At 44.0% G+C, this 15888-nt stretch overlaps 1 protein-coding gene across 1 annotated transcript in view; it reads right to left on the bottom strand.

Moving 5' to 3' along the window:
- Positions 1–15888, bottom strand: part of LOC124788925 (trypsin-1-like) — a 123401-nt gene that overhangs the window by 74515 nt on the left and 32998 nt on the right. Inside the window, exon 2 of the mRNA XM_047256208.1 lies at positions 363–672. Within this exon, the coding sequence (XP_047112164.1) occupies positions 363–672 (310 nt within the window). The remainder of the gene's footprint in view (positions 1–362; positions 673–15888) is intronic.

Genomic DNA, 15888 nt, shown 5'->3' with positions numbered 1-15888 from the left:
CTATCTGATCATAGCATTACACGACCTCATTAATACTGAGTGAGGTGTTGATAATGGTGTCTGTTGCCTTAAAGGCATTCGTGACTAGCATCAACTCCCGTCTAGAACCAAGTCCCGTCTCAAAGATAATTAACGCTCACGATGGTTATAGCGTTATTTAAAGTGAACCTGATCTGCATGCTCATAGTGGCGCTACTAGCGCTAATGTTGTGCGATTGGCGCGGAATTGGAAGTGACATCAAGTTTCTGATGAAGAAACACATCTACCAAGTTTCGTTTATGTCGCACAACTCCTTTTTGGTGCTGCGACTTTTTCCCGCCTGTTTATACGCAGAGAAAGATGCACGTGATGGTCAGTTTACCTGAATTGTTGCACCGAAGACAAAGGGATCCGCGACCTTCACGAGGCCGACGTCGTAGTCGAAAGAGGTCCAGGAGAAGCCGGGGTGGGGGTGGACACTGGATGCGGCGCGCACGACGCCGCCGCTGCCCCTGGTGGAGGTGCCGGCGCGGACGCTGAGGCCGAGCCCAAAGTAGGAGGCGACGCAGTGTGCCGCCGTCAGCGCCCACTGTGGCCTGACCAGGGCGCCGCCGCAGTGGTGGCGGCCACGCTGCTGCAGAGACACCTGCCACGGGAAGCGCTCCACGGCCGCCGCCTGCCCGCCCACCACGCGCGCACCCGCCTCGGCGCCGCCGGCCGCCGCGCCCACCACCAGCAGAAGGCCCACCACTCCAGCCATCGCTCTGCGAGTGCCGGCAGCCGCCCGACCGGTCCATTTATGTTACGGCGTCTTCCCCTGCGGCCTTCATTTACGAGTTTTGGGGCACTCGTTACTGACCCAGTAACCTCACGGCGATTCACCTGTGCGAGATAACATTATTTACCTCTTCAAATGTGGTGTCCTGTAACGTAAGCCTTTCTTACTCCGATGTTGACACTTTCTTTTATTCTTACATAACTCTGAGCCGTTCTCCTTTTAGAGTTGATGTAACATCTGTTTCTGCTGTTGCAAGACCACAAATGTATGGTCCGATTAGGAAACACCATAGGAATGCTTTCATACATATTACGTGCTTGCATTGATTTCTTGTATGAGTTATTAGCTGCCGCTCAAAGAGCTCTGCATCGTGGTTTTTTAATTTTTTAAATTTATTTTTTTAAATTTTGCTAACTACATGAAGCGAGCCATAAATTCCTCTCTTGTGCCAACCTCTTCATCTAAGAAAAGCGATGCAGCCTTTTTCTTATTTTGAGTGGTCATTCTTCTGGCTGATTTGATGCTGCCCGCGACGAATTCCTCTCCTCAGTCAAACGCTTCATCTCAGAGTATCCCTTGCAAACTACGTCCTCAATTATACGCTGGATGTGTTCAAATCTCTGTCTTCCTCTACAGTTTTTACCGTCTACAACTCCGTCTGGTACCACAGAAGTTAATCCCTGATGGGTTAATAGGTGCCCTATCGTCCTGTCCCTTCTTCTTGTCAGTATATACAGGGTGATCAAAAAGTCAGTATAAATTTGAAAACTCAATAAATTACGGAATAATGTAGATAGAGAGGTACAAATTGACACACATGCTTGAAATGACATGGAGTTTTATTAGAACCATAAAAATACAAAAGTTCAAAAAATGTCCGACAGATGGTGCTTCATCTGATCCGAATAGCAATAATTAGCATAACAAAGTAAGACAAAGCAAAGATGATGTTCTTTACAGGAAATGCTCAATATGTCCACCATCATTCCTCAGCAATAGCTGAAGTCGATGAATAATGTTGTGAGCAGCACTGTAAAGCATGTGCGGAGTTATGGTGAGGCATTGGCATCCGATGTTGTCCTTCAGCATCCCTAGAGATGTCGGTCGATCACGATACACTTGCGACTTCAGGTAACCCTAAAGCCAATAATCGCACGGACTGAGGTCTGGGGACCTGGGAGGCTAAGCATGACGAAAGTGGCGGCTGACCACACGATCATCACCCAACTACGCGCATCTGTCGGACATTTTGTGAACTTTGTTTTTTTTTGTTCTAATAAAACCCGATGTCATTCCAAATATGTGTGTTAATTTTTACCTCTCTATCTACATTATTCCGTGGTTTATTAAGTTTCCAAATTTATACTGACTTTTCAATCACCCGGTATATTTCCTCTTTTGCCAATCCTGTGGAGAAGTTCCTCATTCCTTATCATACCAGTACACCTTACTTTCATAATTCTTTGCTAGCACCACTTCCCAAATGCTTCGATTGTTCCCTGCTCTGGTTTCCCCATAATCAATGCTTGATTGCCGTTCAGTGCTGTGATGCCAAACGTACATTCTCAGAAATTTCTTCCCCAGATTAAGACCTATGTTTGTTATTAGCGGTCTTCTCTTGGCCAGAAATGCCCTATTTGTCAGTACTATTCTACGTTTTAAGTCCTCCTTGCTCTGTCCATTATGATTTTATTCCTACCTAGGCAACAGAACTCCTTAACTTCGTCGACTTGATGTTCCACAATTCTGATATTGAGTTGCTCGCTGTTCTCATTTCTGCTACTTCTCATTTTTTCCGTGTTTATCGATTTACTCTCTTGCACATTCTGTACTCATTAGACTGTTCATTCCATTCAACACATTCTTCACTTTCACTCAAGATCGCAATCTCATCAGCGAATCTTGCCACTGATGTCCTGCCACCTGAATTTTAATCCCATCCTTGAACCTGTCTTTTATTTGTATCATTGCTTCTTCGATGTTCATATTGAACAGTAGGGTTGAAACATTACGTCCTTGCTTCACACCTTTTTGTGTTGGAGTACTTCGCTCTTGGTCTTCCAGTCTTGTTGTTGCCTCTTGGCATATTTTTCTCGGAATTTCGAACATCTTGCACCATTTTACATTATCGAACGTCTTTTCCAAGTCGAAAAATCCTATGAACGTATCTCTATTTTTCTTCACTCCTGTTTTGAGTATCAACCGCAAGGCCAGAACTGCCTCTCTGATGCCTTTAACTTTCCTAAAGCCAAACTGATCGTCATCTAACAATCCTCAGTTTTCTTTTGCTTTTGTACTTACCTCCAAAGTCGTTAGTTTGGAGCTTTTCTCCTCTGCAGCTCCCTCAAGTACCTAGGAAGTAACTCTCTGATGTCTCAATACATGTTCTGTCACCCTGTCACGTCTTTTCCATGTTTTCATTTCTTTGCCAATTCTGCAGAGAATGTCCTTGTTCGTTCTCTTATCGGTCCAACTAATTTATAAATCCTCCTACGGCACGATATCTCAATCGTTTCGATTTTCTTCATTTCCGGTTTTCCTATTGCCCATGATTCACTTGCAAACAACGTTGAGCTGCAATGCTGGATTGTCATAAATTTCTTCCTCAAATTAAGGGCCATGTTTCATAATAGTTGACTTATTTTGATCATCAATGCCCTCTTCGCCTGTAATAGACTGCTTTCTAAGTCCTTTTTCCTGCGTCCATCATGTGATATATCGCTTCCAAGGCAGCACAATTCCTTGACCTCGTCAACAGCATGGGCACCAACTCTGATGTGAAAGGTGTGGCTATAAAATAACGGAACTATTCTTATAAAAGATTTTATTTCAAAAACATATTTATTTATTTACTGTCACTCCCAATACACTCCCTCGTCTAGCCATACAACGTTTCATGCGAATTTTCCTTTGATGGAATCAATGCTGGAAGTCTCCCTCTGTGACGCCTACCGCTTTTGCTTTCACTGCTTCAGCTGACTGCAACCTTGTTACTTTTGGTGCAGATTTGACCTTGAGGAACAGATAAAAGTCACATTGTGCTAAGTCAGGCAAATGAGCTGTGTTGTCTAACGCGGTGATGCTGTACATCGCAGTAAACTTCTTAACAGACATGCGGTGTGAGCCGGTGCGTTGTCTTGATGCAGGTAGTTTTCTCCTCATTTGTTCACGGATTTGAGCAGGAACGTCAAGGTAGTAATGTTGATCAATAGTCTGACCTTCAGGAACCCAGTGAAGATACACAACTCCATTAATTTCGGGACAATAATCATAATCACTTTGAATCTTAATTTGCTCTTTCCAGCTTTTTTCGGTCTCGGTGAATTTGGGGCCCTTCCAGTGGAGTTTCTTGATCATGAGTGAAAAACCAAGATTCATCACTCTTTCCGAGATATTAGAATCACTTTCAGTCGTACTAAAAGTGTCAGTAAAACATCTTCACGAGATTATTTTTGTTCGACCGTGAGAATTTTTGCCACCAGTTCTGGACGTAATATTCCCATGTTAAACTGGTTACGTAAAATTTGTCTTACGCATTCTTTGTCAAGTCCTACAGTTCCAGGAAACGAGCTAATGCTCGACCGACTGTTACATCGAATCAGATTATCTACTTTTCCGATATTTCATCCCTGTTTGATGTTGAAGCGCGTCCCGTGCGTGAATCATCATCTAACATATTCTCGGTCAACTTGGAAATGAAAAGTGATAAAAAATTGTCACTTTACACTTCTTTCAATAAAAGATAGGTTTCAGTGGCAGTTTTTCCAAGTTTCGTGTGAAACTTCATACCAATTATTTGCTCTACTATAATACTTACGATCTTTCCGGGAAAACAAAACAACATATCTTACGTAAACGAAGGCCACGGACACACTGATTTGTCTGCAGACACCAGAGATGCTGCATTTGACTGTGATGGTTTAACGCTGCACAGTTATTCGTTGTTAACCGTTGGCGCATGCGTCCTTACCCTGTCACTTTAACAGACTCATTGTTTTACAACCACACATCGTATAGTTTATCGCTAATCTCATTTCTGGTACATCTCATTACTTTCACCTTCTTCGAGATTACTCTTAATACATAAACAGGACTCACTACAGTGTTCATTCCATTCAACAGATTCCGCAATTCTTCACGTTCACTGAAGTTAATATAAACGCCATTAGCGAATCTTAACAGTGGCATCTTTCCACCCTCTATTCTAATTCCACTCCTAAAATTTGTGTGAATTTCGGCACTGCTTCGTCGAAATATACTGAGTGGTTATAATTAAGCTGCTTGAGATAGCCCCCATAAAGGACGAAGGATCTTAGGTCAACGAAACTCAAAGGAGACATTTGTAGGGACACATGGAAAAGAAATAACGAATTAACCATTGAATGAAAGGCTTCATAATTTCCACATGAGAGGGCAACATTTCTCAATTTCACACAATGTTTACGTTCCTGGCTACAAACGTTTCTCATTGAGGCGACCGTTGCATCCACAACCTGGAACCGCACTACAGATACCATTTCCCAATTTTTCGCAGCACTTTTCGAACTGTGAACCATGGAATCTATAGCTGTCGTGACACAATTCGTACACTGATTGGAGATCACACATTGCGTTCAGCATTCTCAGCCATGACAGCTGTAATTTCATCAAAAAATTGTGGCACAACTGACCATGCCATCGGAGTCTCCCTGGTGCAATCTCCAAATCGTCTTGGGTTCTTCAACCACGGTACGAAAAGATGACCAATTCGTTTTCCTTTAATGAGTCGATACTCGTGGAGCGCTGTAGAGCTGTTGCTGTCGTTTTGATATCAAAGCTTTACTAGTAAATGTTTGTTCATCTTGTCAAGACCCATGCTGGCTGGAAATATGTTGCACACTGATGTTCAATTTTTTTTTCGGCGTTACGTCGCCGCACCGTAACAGGTGTCTAATCGCAGGTCATGACACTAACACTACTAACAACACACAACCAGCAGTGCAGTCTGAACGTTATTTCTGTTATATGATTAACATACGCTAAACAACTTTCTGTCTATACAGTGTCAGCGAAAGTCTAAATACCCAGCAGTCTGAAAAGCAGAGGGGGGGGGGGGGGGAGTGGGAGAGTGCATTCCTGTCCTTAATCCTTTCTAACCCACATACTTCGTTCATTCCCCTTTTTTCCTACAAAATATTGTTCATGACCCGCCTTCTCCCTAAAGGTTTCTTTGGCTAAATATTTTTCTCGGCTAACGACAGTAATAAACTTTTCCTATCCTTTTCTTATATACGAGTATATGTTTTTTTTTTTCTTTTTAATCCTTTCTTCCCTTATCAAGCCCAATGTCAGAGTGCCTCCCTTTACGAATGTCACACTGATCGTCATGTGACAGCTCCTCAGTTTTCATTTCCATGTTTACATATATGATTCCTGTCGGCCAGTTGAAGCATGAGTAGTTGATTACGTGATAATTCAAAAATGGTTTAAATGGCTCTGAGCACTACCGGACTTAACATCAGAGGTCATCACACCCCTAGAACTTAGAACTACTTAGACCTAACTAACCTAAGGACATCACACACATCCATTGCCGAGGTGGGATTCGAACCTGCGACTATAGCAGTCGCGCGGCTCCGGATTGAAGCGCCTAGAACCGCTTGGCCACCGCAGCCGGCCTATGTGCTAATTCTCACACTTGTCTGCCCCCTCGCGCTACACAACTGTGTGCATGATATTTTTCTGGAAGACTGATGTACGTCTCCGATCTCAAAGACTCCACAACACCAACTTGAACAATCTTAAAATGATTATAGATATCGTACAAAATCTTTTCCTTTTGTTTTATTTGGTCGTAATCCTCCCAAAAATTGTTCAAATGGCTCTGAGCACTATGTGACTTAGCATCGGTGCTCATCAGTTCCCTAGAACTTAGAACTACTTAAACCTACCTAACCTAAGGACATCACACACATCCATGCCCGAGGCAGGATTCGAACCTGCGACCGTAGTGGTCACGCGGTTCCAGACTGAAGCGCCTAGAACTGCACGGCCACACCGGCCGGCTAGCCTTCAAAATCTGTATTTACCTCTAATACTTGATCTCCTATGTTTTTTATCTTGTCTCCCAATTCCTTCAGCTATCACGCCATCAGGCAATTCCTCCTGTTGTAGCCGGCCGCGGTGGTCTAGCGGTTCAGGCGCTCAGTCCGGAACTGCGGGACTGCTACGGTCGCAGGTTCGAATCCTGCCTCGGGCATGGATGTGTGTGATGTCCTTAGGTTAGTTAGGTTTAAGTAGTTCTAAGTTCTAGGGGACTGATGACCACAGATGTTAAGTCCCATAGTGCTCAGAGCCAACCTCCTGTTGTAAAGTTCTGTCAGTAATCATTTCTTTCTCCATTTCTTCACAGTTTTGTCTGCGAGTAAATGTGGAATTGCGAGTAGCCAGCTTGTATCGTCTGGACCATGTCTTTTAAAAAGAACGCCGGCCTTTAATAAGCAGAAATGACGAATGCCGCATTGTCGCGATCGTCCCCTTTTCGTCTAATGGCTCTCAACACCTCATCTCTGGCCTGCTCTGTCCTGTTCCTGAGAGAGGCTGTAACAGCATTTTCTCCAGCCACTCCTTTTAGATACAGGACGCTGAAGTTGTTTTCTCCATGATCACCATCTTCTGGAGTTAGTAATCCTGGGAATAGACTCCACAGTAAACTGGAATTCTTGGAGGTATAATACCAACTGCACCAGTGTTTTGTGGGATAACTTCCTGGTTATTAAGAATTGCACAGCTCGATGATTGGTGAATACCCTTTTCGTTCGACCAAAATGGTACTAATGGACTGTGATAAATGCCCACACCATGTGAGCGCATCCAATTACGTGACCGAGTAATTTCATTCATAGTGAGTGAGCACCCAGCTTGCGAAGGAAATCGTTTTCCAAGAGGATGGATCGATGAAGTTCTTTGTTTGGAATAAAATGACACCCAAACCTACCGAGCGAGGTGGCGCCGTGGTTAGCACACTGGACTCGCATTCGGAGGACGACGGTTCAATCCCGTCTCCGGCCATCCTGATTTAGGTTTTCCGTGATTTCCCTAAATCGTTTCAGGCAAATGCCGGGATGGTTCCTTTGAAAGGGCACGGCCGATTTCCTTCCCAATCCTTCCCTAACCCGAGCTTGCGCTCCGTCTCTAATGACCTCGATGTCGACGGGACGTTAAACACTAACCACCACCACCACCACACCCAAACCTGACAATGAGCAGTCAGTCATTACACAGAAATCTTGATAGAGGTAGGGGTGTGCAAAAAGCGGTGTCTTGACTAATGCCTTTTTAACTTTCGTGAATCCTTCTTGTGTTCGCTGGTCCCAGATCCACGGAGCGTTTCTTCCAGTCAGGGCACAAAGATGTGGTGTGGTGGTCAAGTTTAGATTCACAAAGCGCTTGTAGAAATTACGTAGTCCGAGAAAACTGGTTGGAGTTGCGCATTCCGCAATCGCACTAATTATGTCCAGGTCGATGTGTACCACGAATCTTTTCTTTTCTTTCTGCCGAATTGTGACTTCACAGTCACTCCAGCATGTTCAAAGGCTTAGAATAAACGATGCACCACTTCATTGTGGTCTACCCACGACTTCTCTGCCACGAGAATGTCACCCACATAGGGTGTTACACGTGATCGTAAGTCTGCAAGCATGAGAGGTGAAAATTATCTGCCAGAAGCTTTCGCATAAATCAATCGACGGCAATACTTGTATTCCATGGAAACGTTGTAGAAGCTCGTTCAGTCTCTGGGGTCTATCTGTTTCGAGAATAATAATGGTGTTCACCTGTCTTGAGTCTAACACTAACCGCGCAGACCCATCACCTTTAGGAACTACAAGGAGTAGTGAACTGTACGATATCACTGCCCGTTCAATCACGCCTTAGTCCACCATGTCGTTGATTTCTTTTTCAACTTGAGTTTTACATGTGAGGGGAATCGGGTATGGCTTTACAATAAATGGGTGGTGCTCATGCAACCTAAATTGATAGATGAAACCTTGGATCGCGCCGGGCGTGTCCGAAAATACCCGCGCATGGCTCCGCAAAATATGGTACAATCTCTGCCGGTCTGCTTACAGTGCTTCACAGTCTTTGTGAGAATGGCATCTTTTTGACGCTCATCAGACGGATAGGCCATCTCACTAACGTAGTTCACGAGAAACTGCAGTTCGGGTCGCAATCGGGATCGAGTACGAAATTTTAAGCAGCTCACCTCCGACTCGTCCCACAGTACGCACTCAGCAAAAACAAGTACAGCGGTCCCTTCCCCAATTTTAACTGTCATCGTCAGGTCAATTACTGCCTGGTGGGTATGCAGAAAATCGGTCTCCAAGATTGCTTCTACATTTAGCAGGGGCACGATTAGGAAATTTTATTCGAATTCTCTACCTTGACACATAAATATAGTGCGAGTCTGCTTCCTGATTTCAATACTCTTTCCATAGATTGCTCCATGCAACGGAAGGGTGGGTTAAGCCCCCGTCTTCTCACATCTTAGAAACGTCATTTCGGTCAGGATGCTGAAGGGACTTCCAGTGTCGATTACGCACGTAAGAGACACTTCTTAAATTGAGATGATAACCACCGGATTAACGTGTGGGACCGTCATACTAGTTGTTTCGCGCAGTAATTCTTACCTCATATCTTCCTTAGCAATAAGCTGCACATTGCAGATTTCCAGTATGTTGTGGCTAGTGACGACGCTCTCCGCATTTGGCAAGTATCATTGAGGCGGGTGCGGTCTGTTGTTTGGCCGATTGTGGCGGGGATCGGCTGACCTTACTTCAATGTCAGCTCCCGGAGGCACGTTGTGGTTTTGTTGTTCGCCACGGTCACTGGGTAAACGATCTTGATTACCGTAACTGCTGTTTGGTTTAAGTTCCTGGAAACGTTCATCGAGCGAGGAAATGACCGTAGTATTGTTTCCTGTTTTGGTATCCGTGGGCCTATTGTCCGCTGCCCTGGAGACACTTTAAATTAGTTTGAGTTCATTATTGCAGTTTGCATCATCTCCTTTTCAGCATGTTCATCATTAGTTAATAATGGTTATACTGATCGTGTGTTCAAAGTTTTTAAAATTTCTTAGATATCAGATGACATTTGATTGTTTGGTTTATACATTCCCTGCATAGTTATTTGGCCGCCTTATACATTACAGTAATCGAATACAGTGTGGCAAATTTGCATTCCCCGTAAATATATTGACTGACTCGTCCATTTGGGTTAGAGGTAACGGGAAAACCTGGTACTACTAAAACTCTTCCCGGAGTCTTCAGACTGGGAATGACTGGACTTTACATAATAATTGCCAAATCCTTTACGGGTCACGTTCTTCCAATGATTAAGAATGTGGTAAGAAATATAAATAATTTCGTTATGGTTACGAAATTTACAAAAACATATTTGTAACATAAAGAAAATTACAACATTCGTTGGCAAGATTGTCATTTGCATATCATAAACAGGAATGAATTCAAAAGTCTTTGCCAAAAAAGGTTTGGTAAACAGTTCATACTGATAATATTTTTACTGTTTTAGTTGATGAATAAATATATAATTCTTCGTTAGTTGCATTGGTAGCGGCGGTGTGCGTGCGCTGCACTGGAACAGAAGCTCATGGTTCTACGTGTGGTTGGCCGGTGCGGTGCGACGGCTCGAGAGTACACGAAATGGCACCGATCACAGAGACACAGGAATGGTTCAAAATGGTTCAAATGGCTCTGAGCACTATGGGACTTAACATCTATGGTCATCAGTCCCCTAGAACTTAGAACTACTTAAACCTAACTAACCTAAGGACATCACACAACACCCAGTCATCACGAGGCAGCACAGGAATGGTGATTTAGATGTAAGGAAGTTATATTACTCTGCATTCCTTCCACAGTTTTTCTTGAGTGTGAATAAATGCTAGCGTACGTTATATAAAGATGTATATCAGTCCAGGTTTCGTACACGTTTGGATCGTATGAACTCAATGTTTTGAAGATCCTACACAAAGAATCACTTTTTATTATGGCACAGCACTTCTGTGTCTGTGTCTGTACACACTATGGTGAGCGTTCGTAACAGTTTTGTCGGTTTCAAGTGTTTATTGTTTTCTTGGTTGGTGCACCTTGTGTTGCAGCATTCAGATACGTTCTTTTTAACTGACAACGTCCGCCTCGCGAGTAAACACAGCTGCCTTCCACTCGCGCGACACATTAACGGTCTCTTTTTCTTACTGTACAATTCTAGAGATATACAAGTGTGAGTGAAGCGTCACTCAACTAAATATTTAACTGAATCATTGAGTTCACTGATAATATTTTTGTAATTAGACAAACACTGTTGTTTTGCCTTGTTTCACAATTTTATTATTAATGTCCATTATAATTATCCGGGCTGTTATGCCGCGGTCGGTTGATGAAATCTGAGGTGATTCCCAACGTTTCGTCTCCGACTGCGGGAGACATCTTCAAGGGGGTCCGTAGCTTGATGGAAGGTCCAACACACACACTGGCTCGCTACTGACTGCCGCTAAATTCCGTGTCCGCGCGCCCCCGCGCCGCGGCGTGACGTCACGTGTTTTGAAAACGTCAGTGCAATTGGCCGCTGTCCGTCGCCGCCGATCGCCGTTGTCATCACCCAGTAGTGGACGAGTGGTACACATCTTCCTTAACACCGGCATCCATATACCGTTTAATTTGACGCCCTCCTCCTTTCGGTTGAAATTATTTGGGTGTTTAGCGATTTCGATTGCCTCCCTGTAGAGCCTTTCGTAGTATCCGCTCGTGGCCGCTAGCACTTGCGTCTCCTCGAAACGAATATTGTGGTTCCCTGGCTGGAAAGCATGCTCCGCAACAGCTGATCGTTCCGTTTCTCCTCTTCTACAATTTCTCTTGTGCTCTTCCAAACGTTTAGAAACAGTTCTTTTGGTGGTACCCACATAAACATCACCACAGCTGCTTGGGATCCCATACACTCCAGATTTTTCCAATGGTTTGCGAGCGTCCTTGGCAGGCCTAAGGTATCCCTGTATCTTCCTGGTGGGCTTGTACATTACGGTAATATTCCGCTTCGTCAAGATCCTCCCTATTCTTTCCGTTATATTTTTAACAAACGGCAGGAAAACCTTAGATTTTGCAGTAGCCTGTACGTCAGTATGATTTCTGCGTGGCTGCCTCAACGCACGTTTTATTTCGGCGGACGAATATCCGTTCTTCGTTAGTGCATTGTGGTGATGTTCCATCACAGCGTCGAGCAACTCAGGTTCACAAATATTTCTAGCTCTGTCCGCTAACGTCTTGATAACACCCCGCTTCTGTTGTGGGTGGTGGTTCGAATCCCGGTGCAAATAACGGTCCGTGTGCGTGGGTTTGCGATACACTGAGTGGCCCAAACTACCATTTTCGTTTCTAAACACAAGCACATCGAGGAAATGTAGTTTGCCGTCTACCTCCTCCTCCATAGTAAACTGAATTCTTGAGTTTATACTGTTCAGATGTTCGTGGAACCGGCTTAGTTACTCCCTACCATGTCTCCACAACACAAACGTGTCATCCACGTATCGGAACCATACATTTGGTTTCTTGCTGGCAGTACCTAAGGCCTGTTCTTCGAATTTCTCCATAAAGAAGTTTGCAATTACGGGACTTAGGGGGCTTCCCATAGCCACGCCATCCGTTTGCTCATAAAACTGTTCATTCCACTTGAAGTATGTGGTCGTCAAACAACACTTAAACAGCTCTAAAATATCGGCAGGAAAAATTCGATCCAGCTGTTCCAATACATCATTAAGTGGAACCATGGTAAACAGCTACGGACCCCCTTGAAGATGTCTCCCGCAGTCGGAGACGAAACGTTGGGAATCACCTCAGAATTCATCAACCGACCACGGCATAACAGCCCGGATAATTATAATGGACATGATATTTCCGGCCGTGAAAGTTTACATTTTATTATTAATGTTACTGCACAACTTAGGTTTCGGATTATAAGCCCATTTTCAAGTACATTAATGATGATTACTGACAATTATATCAGTCGTATGATAACTGTGACTGCGCAGTTTTTGTCTATTTGCGTCACACAGTTTAGAGCTAGAATAGAGCGTTCTTGGACTTAAAGCACAATTTATATTCACAAATTCATACTCAGACTCTCTTTCACATCATTCATTCCATACATTGCAGGTGATGAGATAGAAGCGCTATAAGCTTATAAATTCGTGCAGTTCATGAGCATAGACACAAAATGTGACATAGATTTACGTGTTACATTTTTTCATTAATAATACTTCGATATTTCATTACTTATGACCACATCAGAAGTAACTTAACATCCCTTCACGCCGAAAATTTGACCATTTGGTCATTTTGGACTAATTCTTGTGGTTTTACATTCATTCAAACTGATGCATTTTGCCAAATACTGTCACCTACAGGACACGGCTGCATCCTGCCAAGCTTCGCTATAACGTGCAGAAACCTCTCGCGCGTGAATGAACAGTTAAGAACATACGTATAAAGCGTACAAATCTCCACAATAAGGGCATGTCTCATCCTGGATGAGACACAATTACGAGCAAGTAAAAATCAGAAAGGTCTGTTTAGTAAATCGAAATCATAAAAGTGTTTCCGGAACATGCGATAGTTGCTTACTGAGGGCCCACTTGACTTAAAACTGTTAACAAGTTTCCCATACCGTTGTGGTCAAAAAAGTTCAAATGTCAGTGCCTTTCGTTACCATCTCAAAATCAAACAAAACATTACAAACGTACATATACACAAACAGAAAAATTTAAAACCATTGCCATACATACATAGACATCAATTAATAAAACTTAGGAATCGTATTTAAACTGCTATTTTCTTGAGCAAAAATTTTGTTTTTTCTGTCATACGACATGGCGTACTAATGTTCAGTTACTCTGCAGTAATGAAAGGTTTCAAATCACGGTGCAATTATAATTCATTCAACGTTAAAGTTTCTGGGTTTGCGAGGACGCAGCAACCTTCATACCGTCTCTTTACAATCAAGTGTGGCCCTGTGTGTAAAAACCGCCACTTTTTATTGACCCTTTCTAGGCTATAGGCTTTTGGGTGAGTCCACAGGAAGACAAGATTGCCCTCTCGGTGCTCATGAGTAGCGCTCCGTTGTTTCTTACGTTGGTGACTTCTGATTTGCCCCTATTCGCCTAATGATATTAACCTTGCTCGTTTTTTTCGTCTATCGTCATCTGTCTTGGTATCTCCATGCTCGTAAGGTATCTCACTCCCTGGGACTTTGATGTTTGTTCCCCCATGTTTTCCGGTCGTGTTCGCACAGGAATGATTATCTCGTTCGTGTCATGAGCGTCAATCACAAGGTGAATGCTATCGTCCGACTTTCGGACTGTGACCGAAGGGCTCCTGTCAGAGGATAAGGAGTCTCTATTATCCCTCGCTTGATCATCCGTTGTATCTTTTTGGATACAACGTCTTGCTTGGTTCAAGGAACAGAGTAGCTAGTCGGCAGTATGTTTCATGCGGTTAAACTTGCCTGTCATAAATGTATAATTGTATTGTGGTTCAAATGGTTCTGAGAACTATGGGACTTAACATCTGAGGTCAACAGTCCTCTGTAACTTGAACTACTTAAACCTAACTAACCTAAGGATATCACACTCACCCTTGCCCGAGGCACGATTCGAACCTGCGACCGTAGTGGTCGCGCAGTTCCAGACTCAAGCGCCTAAAACCGCTCGGCCATACAGGCTGGCAATTGTATTATGCCCAGTTTCTCCTAGAGTACCGCTGCATAATATTCTAGCAGCTGTGCGTGTTGATGCTGCTGACTTCCGTCGAGAAAATTTGACTCGGTGACCATAGTATCGACGTCCCTTTTTATGACGTCTATCTCATTCTCGTCGTACCTACATGTAAGTGGGTAGTCTTCACGCGTATGCTCGCAGGCAATGTACAGTAAGTCCGGCCGGTCATAAGTAATCTTTAACCCTCTAAATACTGTGTGTGCAGGGAGGTTATATCATTGCCAGTTCTACAATTCTGCCTTCATTCCATAGTGAACAGAGAGGCGTAAAAGGTTTGTTTTTGCATCCCTCTCTCTCGCAAAAATTCTCATCCCAACATAGAGGCAACTGCCAAATTCTTTGCAAATGGGAATAAGAATGTAATCGCTTCATTTTCACTTGTATAATTGCCTGCACCAGGTTCTTGATTCGTTGCATTCCCACACGCATGATGTCGACAATTTTGCTGTCTTGCACCGACAATGACAGTAACTTACGTACCTGGTTTGTGGACCTGAATGAATCATAATCATCACGGATACACTTGGACCAGTGTCAGTAATATTCACGGGCATTCCATGGGCAGTTCTCTTAATCGCAGATTGCTCCAGTTCACTCTTCCGTTGCCCATATTTGCGCGTATCAGTGCACAATTCCTCCTTCAGGTCCAGCCTCTGGCTGGATGTATTTGACAACTCCCCCCCCCCCCCTCCCCGCTGTGCCTCCACGACCACACCCGGAGAGCTTACATGGGTGTGGTGTGGAGTTTGACGCTTGTGACGCGCTGCGCTGGGTTCGTCAACAACCTCAACAATCCTAACGCTATGAGACTGTTGCTGCATGTGCGGCCGCATCTCATTTTGTGGCGTTATCCACCTTTGTTGCTGGGGAGGAGTTAGCGTTGGTATTACATTGACATTATTTACAGACTAGTGTCTATCCTGTGGTGGATTCGACTGTCAGGTTACTGGACATGTTCTTCGTCCAGGCTCACTCATGTCACGCAAGTATCTAGGTTGGAACCGGGCATTATAACCATCTTCATTCCCCCTTTTCCTATTAATATTACTGTTTCCATTGCGAAACTGGTAACTGTTCAATCGGTTGTTATGATTTTTGTTACAGGTGGGCTGATTTACATGCCCGTTTGCTTGATTACTGTTATTCCATGTACAGTAATCATTCCCCACCTTTCCCTAATCCGATGGTCCCCTCCCCCAAATCAACCGTCGGCCGCTGTGGTCGGGCGGTTCTGGGCGCTTCGGTCCGGGGCTGCGCGGCTGCTGCTGTCGCGGGTTCGAGTCCTGCCTCGGGCGTGGGTTTGTATGG

This window comes from Schistocerca piceifrons, chromosome 3, assembly GCF_021461385.2.
Source record: "Schistocerca piceifrons isolate TAMUIC-IGC-003096 chromosome 3, iqSchPice1.1, whole genome shotgun sequence".
NCBI lineage: Eukaryota > Metazoa > Arthropoda > Insecta > Orthoptera > Acrididae > Schistocerca > Schistocerca piceifrons.
The sequence above is the reverse complement of the archived record's forward strand: the minus strand, read 5'-3'. Positions and strand labels throughout refer to the sequence as shown.